Source organism: Mirounga leonina, unplaced genomic scaffold (genome assembly GCF_011800145.1).
Source record: "Mirounga leonina isolate KUSES-001 unplaced genomic scaffold, KU_Mleo_1.0 Mir_125, whole genome shotgun sequence".
NCBI classification, from domain to species: Eukaryota; Metazoa; Chordata; class Mammalia; order Carnivora; family Phocidae; genus Mirounga; species Mirounga leonina.
The window spans coordinates 67,281,022-67,297,704 of record NW_023270305.1 but is presented as its reverse complement, the minus strand read 5'-3'; the positions used below and the strand labels follow the sequence as shown (position 1 = coordinate 67,297,704).

The 16,683-nt window shown below is 37.2% G+C and overlaps 1 protein-coding gene and 1 long non-coding RNA gene across 2 annotated transcripts in view; both read left to right on the top strand.

The window, feature by feature from the left end:
- The window catches only part of PPM1B (protein phosphatase, Mg2+/Mn2+ dependent 1B), a 78,575-nt gene extending 74,377 nt beyond the window's left edge, over positions 1–4,198 (top strand). The window contains exon 6 of the mRNA XM_035001659.1: positions 618–4,198. Within this exon, the coding sequence (XP_034857550.1) occupies positions 618–647 (30 nt within the window). The 3' untranslated portion in view covers positions 648–4,198. The remainder of the gene's footprint in view (positions 1–617) is intronic.
- Positions 4,199–10,552: 6,354 nt separating this feature from the next.
- Positions 10,553–14,580, top strand: LOC118008185. The gene is made up of 2 exons (XR_004678606.1): positions 10,553–12,221; positions 13,691–14,580. It is a non-coding gene; the product is annotated as an uncharacterized LOC118008185 (long non-coding RNA).
- Positions 14,581–16,683: the final 2,103 nt, after the last annotated feature.

The window sequence follows — 16,683 nt, the reverse complement described above, 5'->3', positions numbered from 1 at the left end:
AGTATGGACACACATAGACATGGCAGAGAGTTGCCATGATGGGCGTTTTAAGGATTGCAAGACAGTCCTCTTTGCTGTAAGTAGTCATCAGATACTAAGAAATGCAAGGATCACAGGATATTTTAAATAGTGGCAGATACGAGTTTTGTTTTTGTTAAAATAGGTTTTTAAGATACAGGTGGCTATCAGTCACATGGGAAAATATTTCTTAAATATTTTGTGAATGTAGAATATTAACTTTTCTGATTCATGTTTATATTTATCATGTATCTAAAGTTGCTTAAGGTGCCCTAAGTTGAAACTTTGGGTCTTTGGATGTAGCTGATGTCTTTGATCTATTTTTCCAATGCCAGAATATTTTTAAGTGGTTTGAGAAAGAGGAAGGCATTTGGTGGAGAGGGGAGGAAAAAAAATCCAACCAGTTTTCTATCTGTATTAGGTAGATCCATGTATGTACACACAGTATACATTACACACACCTCTCTGTAAAAGTGCCTTTTCAAACAAAGCAAGGAAGGTAATTTGTTCATCTGATTTTGTTTTCTTTTGAAATTCAATCCAACCTGGAAGTGGTGGAGGTAAATAATAATAATATTCTTCCTTTTCTCTTCCTGTAGGGTGCTGGAGATCTAGAAGACCCATGGTAGCCTTATAAACCTCCTAAAATGCTTTTGATTCTGAAAGTTGGGGGAAAAAAAAAAAACTTTTAATCACAATTTTCTTCAGTACAAGGGAAAAATATTCTTGTGGATTTCCCAGCGTTTTGTGATATGAGCAGAAAATCACTAGCATTTCCCATCATATGTTCATATTTGTGTTTTCTGATAATTGCCACGTGTAGCATTGCCTGTCCTACAGTATTTTTTGCCGACCTCAGGCATAGTGGTTCCATCTGTGTTGAACTTTGGGCCCTAGGAACCAACGGGAGTTATTTCAGCACAAGTCCCAAACTCTGCCTGAGGCGCATGGGAATATAGTTAGCCGTACTCTGAAGACACATTATGTTTTTGTTTTTGTTTTTGTTTTGTTTTTAGACAAGACACACAACATATAAGCATGTAAGAGCAAAGAATTGTATGGGATGTTCCTTTCTCAATTCACCAAGTTGGAAGCCTTTTTGCAGCTCTGTGGCTTGAAATTTCCTTTGAGCGATTTACTATAGGATATATATTTATTATTAATTGTTATTTAATTTTTTTTTTTTTCTAATTTTACCTGTATTACCAAACTGGGTTCTCCAATAATGTCCAAATTGTAACGTTGCCTGCTTTTCAAGATAAAGTGTATTTGGCAATAATATTATAAAACCCTTACAAATTTTATGCATGTACCTACTACATCCTTCAACTCTCACTAGAAAATCTTTTGAAACCAAATGGATTAATTTATGGCTATTTATAATTTGCTTTGACATCTCACTGCTGCAAATTTTTTAAATGATGAGATTTGCCTTTACAATGTAAATTGTGATTTCTGTTTTACATGTGGGTTTCTATAGTTTTAATTTTTCAGCTTTTAAGATACAAGTTTTGCGTGTAATTTGGTATAATTTTTAATTGTTTACGTTATTTTCAAAGCTCAGAATATCACATTGAAATGACTATAAATACATTTAAAATTATCTATTTTAGATCTAAGGAAGTATTACAGAGATATTTTCATGGGTTCAGTAACCTTTCATTTTATAACATTGGGCACGGTACAGAATGGCTGTCACATAAGGTACTTGAAGATTATTATTTTAATTCTATTTTTACAATAACCTTGAATTCTTGAATTCTTTTTGAGTTTTGCATGTAGTAAATCCAATTAATGCTGAACATGAAGAGTAAAATATTTATGGAAAAGAGGCTATTGGGGTAGAGAAGCAATGAATGTATCCATTTGTACATGGTTTACATGTTGTGGATGCTTTGTAAACATTTTCCTATATGTTTAAATTGTGTTTCAGCGGGATGTAATTGCCCTTGTGTGTAGTTAAAATGAGTCATCATCTGGTCCTGTGTGAAATGGAATTCATGATATTTTCTGTAACATTTTCCTGAAGCTGTTTCTGGAGAGCCACACATTTGAATACAGACAGCTTTCCTGATCATTTGATTTATTGTGCACCTGATTTTTGGTCTAAAAGGAATTATTGCCACAATATATTTTATTTATTCTCTAGATTTTAGCCTTGTAAGTTAAAGTGCTTTACATGATGATGTTAAAAGCTATCTGTCCCTTTACTGGGTTTGGGGGTTGTAAAAAGATAGGGAATGAAGAATGCAAAATGGTTTATTGTTCAAACTGTCTACTCTGATCCAACCCTGTACTGATAATACCTTTCCAGTATGATATTGTGATGTTTCATACAATGCAGTGAACATAACCAACTTGTTACCTAAATAAAGAATTGATAAAAACAGTGTGACATATTACTATTTGGTATGATTTTTAAAAGTAAAAGTCCAGTTCTGAATGTAATTTTTAAACATTTTACATAGTTGGAATATTTATTGTGAAATGTTTCATACAAAACCATGTAGGTGAATTGTAATCCCAGAGGGGAATTAACCAAACTGTGTAGGACAGTACTAATTAACCCCCTCTTCACTCCAAAACCCCCCCCCTTTTTTTTGCCATTTCAAAAAACCTTTTTCAGGTGGTTTAGTGACCCTTGAAATACAAATAATGTGTGAATTAGCAAAAGAAAAACCTGAACTCAGTCTTTACTAATCTCAGTCTTCTAGTCCAGCTGTTTACATTCTTTTTTCCATTTATATTTTTTAAAGATTAAAGATCCCAAAGAACTTTTGCTTTTATGGGTTTTATTTTATTTATTTTATTTATCACATTAGAAATTAAAGCCAAGAAATTTTACATACTACTTCAATCATTAAAAAATGAAACCATTGCCTGGTAACATAAATAGCATTGTTTTATGAAAAATAGTTATTTTCCAAATTTAAAAAATTTAGTGTGAGAAGTAGCCGTGGTTTTCGTTTTTGTAAACCCTTTAATATTGGGCTGGATTCTCATATCTGATTGTGCGTTCATTTTGTTGCAATGTGGTCCTTTGTTGGAAGTATACGAAGAAATCTGGCCTCACACAAATACGTATTTGGAAAAGAGTATTTTAATAGCTTCAGGTAATTGTGACTATTCTGTTTGATTCATTTCTTAAAGGTTAGGTGCAGTCAAACTGTCAGTCCACTTTGTACTCTTACATTAAAACCCATTTGATCTATCTTGTTGGGAGTTTTGAATGGATGTCCTACTTTGACATGATTTGGTAACATCATGCATTGATCGTTTGGAAAATACTGGTTCATTGAATTATGCGGTTCTTCAGAATATTGACATGTTATTATACAGTGTTTAAATTTTTTTTCTTAATATAACTGATCTCATCAGAAAAAACTTTCAAGTATCGGGAAGCTGTCAAGCTCACGGCAATGGATACAGATTTTTCAAAATTCTGATTTTCATTTGAAAGGTGAGATTTTGTCGCTGGCACCAAATATTGTCAGTTGTTTTCCTTGAGTGACAGGCTTACTTCATTTACTTCCGAGAAAATGTCTGCTGAATCACCATAGTCTGTCAGTCACTCTTTCAAGTAGAAATGGTAAAAGGCGGAAGATTTATGTGGTGCTCCACGAAAGCGGCTGGTTCAGCACACAGCTCGCTAAGTGTAAGCGACGGCCATCACACTTCGGCATAAAATTTAGCTGGGGGGAGATGGTGGTGACTGTGGTCACTGTTCTGCTTAGCAAGGTGAACAAGGTGCAATCTTTAATTTTGTATTTTATCAGGAAATAACTGTGATGGGTTTCAACTTGGGAAACTCCTGTTTTGTGGTTAAAGTTAACGAGAGAGTTTGGTTTTCATATTGCATATATTCAGATCACTCTAGTCTTTTAAGATGTCTTCAGTGTAGATTCGTGTTATTTGAAATAAAATCGTTTTGCCACAAAATGATTTGAGATGTCACGTTGGGTTGCCCAGATAAAGATAGGACTTTTCGTTTTTTAATGACCATTAAATAAATCAGGGCTTTTATGTTGAAGTTTTTCTGTTAGGTTTTTCGATTTTCTGAACATTCAACAGAGTTGAGTAAAGTTGCCTTGGAGGCATTAAAAAAAAACACTCATAATTTCTGTCTCATGTTTCTTGCCCAATTATGAGGCTTGGTAATTAAAATATTTACTTAAGACACTTATTACTTGAAAAAGAAAACACTCATTTCTTGAGCTTTTTGTTTTAAATGTGTCTAGTTAAAAAGCGACGGCAACTCTGAATTCTCCTTCAGTCCTTAAGTCAGTTTTATTTTCAGATGTGGGGGATTCATTTGGGTTTTGATGTCTTTTCATAGTGTTTGGCAGGCTCTCTAGCCACCTAACTAGACACTTGGTCTTCATAAGAAACTGTAGCAAAATTTAAAACTAAGATGAAGTTTCCATATAATGAATCAATCTTCCTTTGTGAAAAGAGGGTGCTGTCATGCTCTCTGAGGTCTGTTTTTGTTTTGTTTTTCTCCTAGCTCGTCTTCAAAATGTCTTTTCATGACCAGGGAAATGGTATCAGTTGAGGAGAGATGTTTTGATAATATTAGCCCAACATTTGAGCCAGAATTTAGAGTCTCACTGGTTTATATTCCAAACTAAATTACCTGAAATACTTGATGGAATGAGACCATGCACTAAGTAAATAAGTATTTTGATGTTATGAACGGCGTTTTTGTTTTCAGACAACAAATTGGTCATCAGAAAACAAATGTGTGTGTTTTCCGGATGTGGGAAAGTATACAGTCAAACCAGAGCATCGATCTATGTTGCTGGAGTTAAACTGAGTTTTTATTCAGCTTCAGTCACAGAAATTAACCGGAACTTGCCCATTGAATTTCTTTTGCTAGCCAAATCATACTTTCTGGTCTTGAATTTAGATTCCATTTTTCAGTGACTTCTCAAATTCACATTTCTCTTCTAAATTGCCTTTGTATTTGCATTTGATAAAAGATTTTAGGGCGCCTGGGTGGCTCAGTTGGTTAAGCAACTGCCTTCGGCTCAGGTCATGATCCTGGAGTCCCGGGATCGAGTCCCGCATCGGGCTACCTGCTCAGCAGGGAGTCTGCTTCTCCCTCTCCTGCTCCCCCTTCTTGTGCTCTCTCTCTCTCTCAAATAAATAAATAAAATCCTAAAAAAAAAAAAAGATTTTAGAACACATTTGGTTTTGGGTGGCTAAATAGTAAATCACATATTGTAATTTTTTTCACACACTAACAATGCACAATGCAGAAAACCCATTGTATTCGTAAGGTAGTGAAATACTAATGTAATAATCATTACGGCCAAAATTTAAGTTATTTCAAAGCAATTCGCAGAGTTACTTACTTTGGCAAATAAATTCTTAATGGGCATTATAATGATTTGTTTTGCATTGTTTTCTGTGTTCAGTTAAGATTTTTTTTCTGTTCAACTTGGGGAATTTTTCTATAAGCTTTAATGAAAATGCTAAGCAGGTGTTTATTTTTGCCCATTGTTTTGGTTTATGTATGTTACCTTGTGGTCTAGAAGTAAACCAGGGTAGCTCCTAATATGGAATAGGTTTCTTTTCGGGCTTTGACTACATCAGTGCTGGTTCTCTCTCCTTGCTGGTTTTCCTTGCTGTGGTCTCTTCTCCCCCGCCCCTTATTTTGTTTTAGTTTATTCTACCTGGCAAACACTTCTATTAACTAGATCATTTATTGTTCTAGTTGAGCAAAAAAGCACCATACCTTTCAAATATGGGTGGAATCAAACTTTTGGGATTTCCCTCCCCTTGACTAATAACTATAGTCTATAATGGCAATAGTGATTGCTTTAGGAATTAAATCTGTACAACAAATATATTTTACATTTATCTCTTTTATTTTCTATTTTCTCTCTCTCTTACTGTCTCTAGTATTTTACATATTATCTCATAATATCTACTCTAATGAAAATACATGGGCATGTATTTGAGGTGAAGAGGACCAGTACAATCCAAGAATTACTCTAATGTAACAGTTTGATACCTTCTTTCCCTTTCCTGGGTCATTTGTGCTGCTTTTTCACTTGTGCATTCACTATGAAGAGGAGTTTTGTTTCATTACTAAGTCTTGAAGTCATGAGGTGCAATTTATTTTGGCAAAATTCCACAGTGACATGATTTAGAGGACCGTGTTTATTTTCATGAGATTTTGCCTATGCGTAAGCATCTTCTAAGCCAATTAATATAGTATAAATCTTATCTTAAATACTTATATTTAATATTTGCTGTTGAAATTGATCTTAGGTAAGACTGGCAATCGTTATTATAGAACTTTGATGCTGTTAGAGTAACTGGATTCTATTAATCCTGGAGTTACAGGTTCTTTAGGAACCTTAAAAGCATTTCAGGAAGAGTTCACATTTTAAAATTATACATACTCAAACTAATAATCTTAAGAATTTTTGTGTAGTTCAAACTCCCTAAAATGTTACAATTACAAGGGGTGCCATTTTTCAACCTCCGTAGCAGTTCTCCTTTTTTCTGTGTTACTTGTTGGGATTCCATCTAAGCTTTGATTTGAGTAAAGGTTTTATGACATTGGAAAGTTTAAAGATCACTAGGCTCAGAGAGTATATATATATGTGACTTGGTGGATGAAACTAGACAATACACTCTTTTACAAGGAAGGAAACTCAGAAGAATGTTGGCTGAGCCATGAATGATATTTACAAGTTTTGACTTGCGATCTACCCAAAAATTAAGATTTACCTATTTAGAAGGTGGGGAAGGGGAATGAAGTTGCACAGTCAAGTATCACCCACCACGAGGGGTCAGCCACCTCATTACCCCTTCCTCCACACATCCCCCGTTTGGTTAGTTTTGATTTTGGCCTGGGGTATTATGGGGAGGAAAAGATGTTATTCCCAGCCTCAGGTTTGAATTGATCTGCTCACATTATTACCTCTACATCCCCTCCCCTATAAAACAAGCTAATGGTTAGGAGCGCCTGGGTGGCTCAGTTGTTAAGCGTCTGCCTTTGGCTCAGGTCATGATCCCAGGGTCCTGGGATCGAGTCCCACATCGGGCTCCCTGCTCCGCGGGAAGCCTGCTTCTCCCTCTCCCACTCCCCCTGCTTGTGTTCCCTCTCTCGCTGTCAAATAAATAAATAAATAAAATCTTAAAAAAAAAAATAAAACAAGCTAATGGTTAAACAAAAACTGATATAATAGTCCTTTGTATGGCTGTACCACAATGTATCCATTTCCCCATTGAGGGATATTTAGGGGATTTGTAACTCTTTACTAAAAAAAAACAAAACTGATGCAGTGGGCCTCCTGGCATATGTTCCTTGAGCACATGTACTAGTGTTTTTCTAGTATTTGCCTAGAAATAAAATTAACTAGGTTATTAGGTATGCATACCTTCAAGTTAATATTGCAAATGCATTATACTAAAGATATCCTAGTTTCCACTTCTACTAGAAATGTACAGAAATTCCTGTTTATCTATCTCCATTCTCAGTTAATGCAAATAATTGTCAGACTTTAAATTTGCCAGTTATGTGACCATGAAATAGTTTAATTTGCATATCTGGTTACATGTGAGGCAAACCTCTTTTTCTGAGTGGCCATTTGAATTTCCTCTGAAATGATTGCTCATATCCTTTGCTCATTTTTCTTTTTGGTTTGCTATTTTTTTCACTTGTAGTTTTTTAGGTATAGTCTGGATACTAATCCTTTGTTTATATGTGTTGCAAAACCTACTTTTCTTTTATACTTTGCATATGAGGTCTTTTTTTATTTATCAGTCTCTCCAGTTTGTACTATTGTCTTTCTTGTTCAAGGAATCCTCGCCATCTCAAGTTCATATATTCTTCCAGTAGTTTTAGAGTCTTCATCCTACCTCCCGAGTGCATGATATATTGGGATTTTAATCCATCTTGAATTTACTGGTTTTTACAGTACAGAGTTGGGGATCTAGTATTTTGCATTCCGCTAGCTAATTTCGCCACCACCATGCCATCCCTGTCACCAATTTCCTACATAGGTCATCCATTTCTCATTCTCCATTCTGTTCTATTGTCTTTTTTGTCTAACCTTAGCTGTATAATAACACACCATTTTCGTTACTGTGGCTTCATAAATGCTCCTACCTGGCAGGTAGGCATCGCCTTCATCTTTCATAAACTTCCATTCCTTTTAATAAAAATACAGTGAATAACCACACTCCGCTGCTTAGTAGTCTGCATCCATTTTGGCACCTAGTATTGAAAATTGTTCACCCTACCTATGAAAATGTGTTGCACATTTACACGTGAAGCTAGTGTGGCCCCACAGCGGTCACTGACCCCTTGCCTTCCCCTGGAAGGCCGGCTGGACCAGTAACAGCCCTGCCTGCGATGTTGGAGCCTGAGACTCCAATGAATGAACTCACTCACTGAAATGAAAAACGCTCAGTGAAAAGTTCAGCGATAGCGATTTTGTCTTTATTTAATACCTGATATTTTGTTTGTCGTGGTTTTCACATTAGTTTTCTTTTAAATGTTGCATTCGTGTGTTTTTCTTGGTTACTGAATCTTTGGGCCCCAAGGCAAGTGTATCAATTGGGGCACCTTAGGCTCAGCTGATAAGTATGTGAATTTCTGGGCTGTTGAAGTGACTCTCGCTAGACCGTTTTCCTGATTTTAGGCAGATGTTGCCAAGGAGGAATAACTCAAGCTACTAGTAAGTACCCTTTAGCACAAAACAGTTTTTCCTGGGGTGCTTAGTGAAAATGCTAGCGAGGCTGGGCTGAGAATCCTGTGCTCCAGCAGCAGCTAGTTGCTACTGGCTTTTCCTCCATAGGCAGTGAGCCCTCTTAATACTCTTAAGAACATAATGCTGAAAGAAACACCGAGTTCTACAATGATGTCGTTGGACAGCTTTAATATCCAAAATTTATTCCCAAATGCACTTTTTCGTATTTTAATTTCTTTGCGATTGAGAAGCATCCTAGGTCAGTGGCAATTTATATACAGTAAACTGCAAAGATCTTAGGTGTTTAATTTGATGAATTTTGAGACTCAATTGATAGGTTGCCATTGGCTAAGCACAGTTGCATCTGCTGCTTAATGGTGGTTCCTATTTCAGTTCCATGAGTCCGCTTTGCATAAGGTTGGGACTACATGTGTTAAGTCCAGTGCTGTTTAAAATCTCTAAAATGATCACATATGGGGCACCTGGGTGGCTCAGATGGTTGGGCGTCTGCCTTCGGCTCGGGTCATGATCCCGGGGTCCTGGGATCAAGTCCCGTATCGGGCTCCCTGCTGGGCGGGGAGCCTGCTTCTCCCTCTGCCTCTGCCTCTGCCTCTCTCTCTGACTCACATGAATTAAAAAAAAAAAAAAAAAAAATCACATATGATTTAACATAGAAGCAAAGTTATTGTGTATGCAAAACAAATGACAAGATTTATAAAAAGTCTCTTAAAAACCTGTTACAGGGCACCTGGCTGGCTCAGTTGGTAGAGTGTACTATTGTTCTCAGGGTCTGCTTTCAACCCCACGTTGGGTGTAGAGCCTGCTTAAAAACCAAACCCAACCATATTACAATAGGTATAAAATAATCCTAAGTGTTATTAAACACCACTTCAGGGCGCCTGGGTGTTTCAGTCGGTTAAGCGTCTGCCTTCGGCTCAGGTCCTGATATCAGGGTCCTGGGATTGAGCCTATGTCGGGCTCCCTACTCAACGGGGAACCTGCTTCTGCCTTCTCTCCCGCCACCCCCCCCCCCGCTTGTTCACTCTCTTTCTCATTCATTCTCTCTCTCTCAAATAAAATCTTAAAAATAAATCATTGTTTCATTTTCTTCTTAATCATGCATTAAAAGTGGCACGGAAAAAAATGGAAATCTTCAGAGTTGAGGGATGAGGGAATATGATATATAATTTATAGGTAAATAATATGTATAAAACATGCATAGGAATGATTTAGGACAGCATTTATTCAGAAGCATTGCGAAGTGTGAGATCTTTCTTTCCATCCCTCAACCCCACAAAACAAATCAAAATGTTAACATTGGTTAAATTTGGGTGGTAGGTAAGGGTATCTTACATTCTTTTCTGTAATTTTCTGTATGTTTGAATTGTTTTATAAAGTTTTGAATTAAAAAATAAAAAACAAAGTGAATTTAGTGTACCAATTTATAATCCCAACAGTATACAAAAATGCCTGTGTCTTTTGCTTTCTCTCAAGTGTTGTACATTGCTAAATTGATAGGTAAAATATTGTAATTTATGATATTTTCTTGACTTAATTCTCAATTATTTGAGTACTAGTGAGACTGAACATTTTTTCTCACATTTTGGCTAATTTTTTTTTTTTTTTTTTTTTTGCAAGAGAGAGAATGAGAGACAGAGAGCATGAGAGGGAGGAGGGCCAGAGGGAGAAGCAGACTCCCTGCTGAGCAGGGAGCCCGATGTGGGACTCGATCCCGGGACTCCAGGATCATGACCTGAGCCGAAGGCAGCCACTCAACCAACTGAGCCACCCAGGCGCCCCATTTTGGCTAATTTTATATCTTTTATTAAAGCCTATTCAACGTGTTGCTTATTTTCTAATATAGTTATCATTTATTGATTTGTGAGAGCTCTTTGTATATTTAGGTATTCAACCATTCTTTCAAATATGCCATGAATTATTTTATTAGTTATTGTTTGTCTTTTTAAATAAGGATATTGAGGGATGGGACTAAGGACAAAGTACATCTAACAATATGGAAATGACCTAATTCCTGAAAAACTGCAAGCTCAATAACATGGTTTTTTTTTTTCCCCAAAAAAAATCTTATGCTATGTTACTTTATTTCTGTGCTTTTTCTTACACGGTAACTTTCTGTTTCTGTGCCAGTTTTTCCTACGGTAAGAATAGAGACTTTCTGCTATGATTGGAGATGCACAGGGGAGAGCTAAAATGCTCTGATCTGAAAGAGTATTGGATAGCTCCCTTTGGTCAAAAATACTTAAAAAATAACCCTTTTATCTTCCATATGCCATTTGAAGTCAGATACAGTGGTGTTTATTTTTTGTTTTACTTTTTTTGAAAATTGAAGTAAAATTTATATACAGTAAACTGCAAAGATCATAGGTGTTTAATCTGATGAGTTTTGAGAAGTGTCCCTTGGTTGTTTATATTCAAAAATTTTAGAATTTGGGGCACCTGGCTGTCTCAGTCAGAAGAGCATGTGACTCTTGATCTCGGGGCCGTGAGTTTGAGGTGCACGTTGGGTGTAGAGATTACTTAAATAAATAAGCTTCAAAAGTTTTAGAATTTTATTATTTTCTTTAACAGTCTCAGCCTTCAGTTGTATACATAGACAATCTTTTCACATTCTGAGTAAGTAAATATTTATATTTTCTTTTACGACTTTGGTTTTTGTTATAAATACTAGTCGAACTTATTTTGGGGTATTACTCCATGGCAAAAATCTAATGTAATATTTTTCGTTATCCTCTTAAACCAGCTAGTTACATGAGCCAGTCTTTTCTCATTTATTTGAAGATGCCCTTTTACTGTATATTCTTGTATATGCTTGTATTTTTATGGGCATTCTATTTCATTGCTTTGTATTATGTATCAGTATGTCATCTTAAGTATCATAGTTTTATTATATGTGTTATTATATGGTAGGGAAAGTGCTCCCTTATTACTCTACTCGAACAAAAATTCAGTTCATTCCTCCAGATGAACTTTTGACTAATTTGGCCAAGATTTCCCTGCCAAATAAAAATCCTGTTAATGTTGAGTTGTGATATGCTTAGAATAATTAGGGGAGGGGGTCATTGATAACTTGAGCAGAGCAGAGCTCCATTCCAGGAAAATGCTGTATCTATCTATATGAGAGTTTTTATGCCCCCAGTAAAGTTTTATAGTTTTCTCCGTATGCTTGACACGTTTCTTCAGTTAATTCCTTATTATTTTATATTTCTTATTGCTGTCATGAATGAACCATTCCCCGCCCCCCCATATATTTTTAATTCATACCTTCTTTGTAGTCGACTGGCTTAATCACTTACAACAAAATCATTTCAATTTCTATCATTTCCACCAGATGGCAGTCTCGGGCATGTCCATTTGTAAACCCATCGAGGGCTGTGGTGACAAGAAAGACGGTGGCTGGCAGACCTCCCAAGCCCCTAAAGTACAAGGACATGAAGGTTTTTTTTAAGCCTGAAAGAAAAATGAACCCAACATTATGTAATTGTATTATTTATACTGCTATTAACTGGTACTCTTACAGCCCATTAGTGGAGGCAGAGAAAAACTGTCCCTGCACCTTTCAAAATCCTATTTTTCTCTGTCCCTGTAATAAACACCTGTGGCTTTGGGGAATATTTTGGTTTTATTCCCGGGATTCTCATGGTTAGAGGCAGGCTTTAATCTGTCATTATTGTTTCCTTTCTCCTAAAAGCACCATTTAAATGAGAAGTTACCGGGTTTCTAAATGTTCGTGTAAGAACATCTTTGATTCTGGTATTTGTGCTGTCCAGATCTCTTCTGAAATGAGATTCAGTGTTTATAGTCAACAGAAATTTCCGAAGTAAGTTTGTAACCAGTTTGTTCTACATGAATACAAATCTTAACAACCCCCTTAGATCTGGGCGCCTGGGTGGCTCAGTTGGTTAAGCGACTGCCTTCGGCTCAGGTCATGATCCTGGAGTCCCTGGATCGAGTCCCGCATCGGGCTCCCTGCTCAGCAGGGGGTCTACTTCTCCCTCTGACCCTCCTCTCTCTCATTCTCTCTTTCTCAAATAAATAAAATCTTTAAAAAAAAAAAAATAACCCCCTTAGATTAGACGCTTTGTAAACTAATTTAGATGATGTCAAAGACTTGTGTTTAAGAATATAGGAGGTAGTGGATATCTTGGCACACAAGAAACCAGCTCAAGTATTGTCTCGTAAATGCTTTTCCGAGTGGCCAAAAAATTGTACTTTTGGACGACATGTCACCTAAGTAAGCTCCCTTCTTGTGCCTTTTATCACAATTCCATTTGTTATCTTACTTTTATATAATAGAGTAGTAAATGACTAGGACTGTACAGTATGTACATTCTCTTTCTGAGAGATTGTATTTCTACTCCAAGACCAAAAGGTGCAAGAAAGAATGATAAGAAAAAAGGAACCCTTGTTTGGTCCTTGAGCACAAAGGCTGCCAAATTTAATTCTTGCTCTTCCAAAGAACTGATTATAAATATTCTAGGAAGTATAGCAAAATTTTTGAAAGACAGTAGATCATTTCTTTTAGGGAGAACCATGGAAAAGTTTCATGTTTTGATCTCTGGATAATTCTATGATGTAGTATGTAGATCAAATATTTCTTTGGTGTGTTCCATGGATTTATCCATATTTTGCATAATCTCTGAGAATGAATGTTGAAATGGGTTTATGGCGATCTCAGCTATGCAGTAGTTATTTCTAGAGCTTACGTGTAGTGTACTAAGACATACCTTCGAGACAGAATTGGAATTGGTTAGAATTAGGTTTATACCATACCACACATTTCCAGATAGTTAGGGGTAACCTAAATTATACAAATAAAATGGTAAGTTAAATGTACCTAGAAGATTGGCTATGTAAAATTGTCTTTGAAAAGGAAGGAATTCCTTTCTAATAACCCATGTTTGTATTGTATATATGATTTTTTTAGGGCTTTTTGCTTTTTTCAGGGTGGAACATGCATGAATGTAACAGGTAAGATGGAGTATTCCCTATTACAGTATAAAAGTGTATTACACTGTACTAGTGAAGTATATACCATGAAAAATTTATACAATGCTGATTGCTTTAACACTAGTGGGGGGAGGGGGCAAAATAAATTACATTTTCTAGACTGATTTCACATCCAAAAAACAACTCACATTTCAATTGTATCTCAGTAAAGCTAGGGGGAAACACCCCCATATTTGTCCGGGAGATAAAAAGTGGCCCAAAAAAGCAAATTCTGAATGACTTGTAGTTTTATGTCCTCAAGTTTTAACATAGTAGTTCTGAAGAATTGTCATTTGTGTGTTCTCCAAAAATAGAGTAATAAATTTTGTAGCTGGTTAGATCTTTATGTATTTATGGAATCTCAAAGTTGGAAAAAACATTTAGCAGTGTTAGTCTGACTCCCGGAACCAGAATCTACTTTCATCTTGGGCAGTTCTACCCGTCCCAGTTGGTTCTTTGTTTCTTCCCTTCATTTGTCTTATTAGCTCGAGACCAAACATTTAACAGCAGCTACTATGATGACATCCAGCCTCTGCTCTTTTCTGTCCCCAGTTCACTCATCATATGTCATGGGCTTCAGTTGTCTTTACCATCCAAGACCTTTTTCTGCAAATGCTCTGGTTTTCTAGGGCTTTCTGAAAGTACACAACCCAAAGTTAAACATTTATAAGTAGCAGAGCTATCATTCCTTTGTTCTAGTTAATGCTCTTCATCTGTTAGCACCCAAATGTTGGACTAGCTTTTCTGGCACCCACGTGATACCGTGTCTTTGGAGGTTCATGATTTTTACTGCTGTAAGTGATTTTCCCCCATCCTGCACTTGTAGAGTTGGTGTTTTGCAGGACCTGCAGAATTAGAAAACACTGAAAGGATCTATCCTGGGGTCTTCCCTGAGATTAGTGTCAAGTTACCATCATTTTTTTACCTTTCCCCAAAATTGGAATGACCTTTTCCCTTTCTGATGTTGTAGCCGGTCCCTACTCCACACTTGTCTCTAACGTGAAACAGTGGGCCACTCAGAAATATTCTTAGATTTTCAGTATCATTTTCTTGTTTTCCATCAGCGTAAAATAGGAAATAAAGTTCATATTGGCCCAATCACTTGTGTATAACTTGGCTAATTTAAGTTTTTACTTTGACCCCATTCCTACACATACATGCAGATTTCTGGTGGTGGTTTTGCTTATGGTGTTTCTTGTATCATTTATGCATTTTTTGAAATTCTGAACTTGTTACATTTCTGTCTGTGAAAACTGGTGGTTTCTTGTTTTTGTTTATTTGGTTGTCTTACTCTTTTTAGGTACATCTCCCCTTTTCATCTTGTATGTATGTGATTCTTAAAAAGCATTTTTAAAAATAACCCTAATACATTAAAAAAAAAAAAATCAAAACTACCACTAGGCTGACAGCCTGAGGCCAAGTGCAGCATATAGATGGGACAGAGCAGAACAGTGCAGTGTCCAAAAGGATGCTTACTCACATTTCAGGCCGTGGGTCAAGATGCAGGAAAGCATTCTTACTAAATAAAATTAGTACCATTACGGGCGCCTGGGTGGCTCAGTTGGTTAAGCGACTGCCTTCGGCTCAGGTCATGATCCTGGAGTCCCGGGATCGAGTCCCGCATCGGGCTCCCTGCTCAGCGGGGGGCCTGCTTCTCCCTCTCCCACTCCCCGTTTGTGTTCCTGCTCTCGCTCGCTCTGTCAAATAAATAAATAAAATCTTAAAAAAAAAAAAATTAGTACCATTACATCACAGTTAGTATCTGACAGGTGCAAGTAAAGTGGTCGAGCAGCAACCCTAGCTGGAGCTTGCGTTCGCTCTGGGGAAGGAGCACAGCGTAGCTTCTCTTCTCACCTTCTTCCCTGCCTGTATCAGATCCTCTTTCCCTTAAAAAAAATGGAAAATGGTGGCCCTGGAGGAGGGTGGCAGAGGAACTCAGCAGCAGGCCGGTGATGGGAAAGGACTAGCTGTGACTTTGAGCCTTGAGTTGGGTCCTCTTGGAAGGGTGTCTCTGTAGCACACTCCGCTGCAGGGTGCCTCTTCTCTCTTGCTTTCTTTTTTTCTTTTTTTTTTTTAAAGATTTTATTTATTTATTTGAGAGAGAATGAGAGAGCACATGAGAGTGGGGAGGGTCAGAGGGAGAAGCAGACTCCCCGCCGAGCAGGGAGCCCGATGTGGGACTTGATCCAGGGACTCCAGGATCATGACCTGAGCCGAAGGCAGTCGCCCAACCAACTGAGCCACCCAGGCGCCCTAAATGATCTTTTTTTTGAAAAAAATATTTTATTTATTTATTTGAGAGAGAGCACACGAGAGGGGGGAGGGCCAGAGGGAGAAGCAGACTCCCTGCCGAGCAGGGAGCCCGATGCGGGACTTGATCCCGGGACTCCAGGATCATGACCTGAGCCGAAGGCAGTTGCTTAACCGACTGAGCCACCCAGGCGCCCTCTTGCTTTCTTGACTTCCTCCATGACCAGGGCTGTGAAAACAGCAAGACATGATGGGAAGGAAGAGAACGGCCCACGTGTAGACAGCTTTGTAAATCTCAGCAGCTCTATGTATCCTCTAGAATGTTGATCAAGATAGTATATTTGTGTGCATATATGTATGTATGCTATACTTCAATAAAAATTTATTTTTAAAAGAACCTTGGCTGATACAACAAACTTCATATATGTTTATACTTTTATGAAGTTTTTGTCTGTTAATGGAAACATATGAAAATGGTTGAATAGATGGGTTGGATAGTATGAACTAAAATATAGTATGTTTTATGAAAAATTCAGTTTCAGGGTATTGGGGAGAAAGCGGAGCCTTAAAAAGATAAGCAGCATTGTAATCAGGGTGCGCAGAACTACTACAATAAACTGGTTCAAATACTAGAAGTTCATTTCTTGCTTATGCGTACACCAGAACGAGTGTTCCAGGTAAGTGAGCTGCTCTCTCCCAC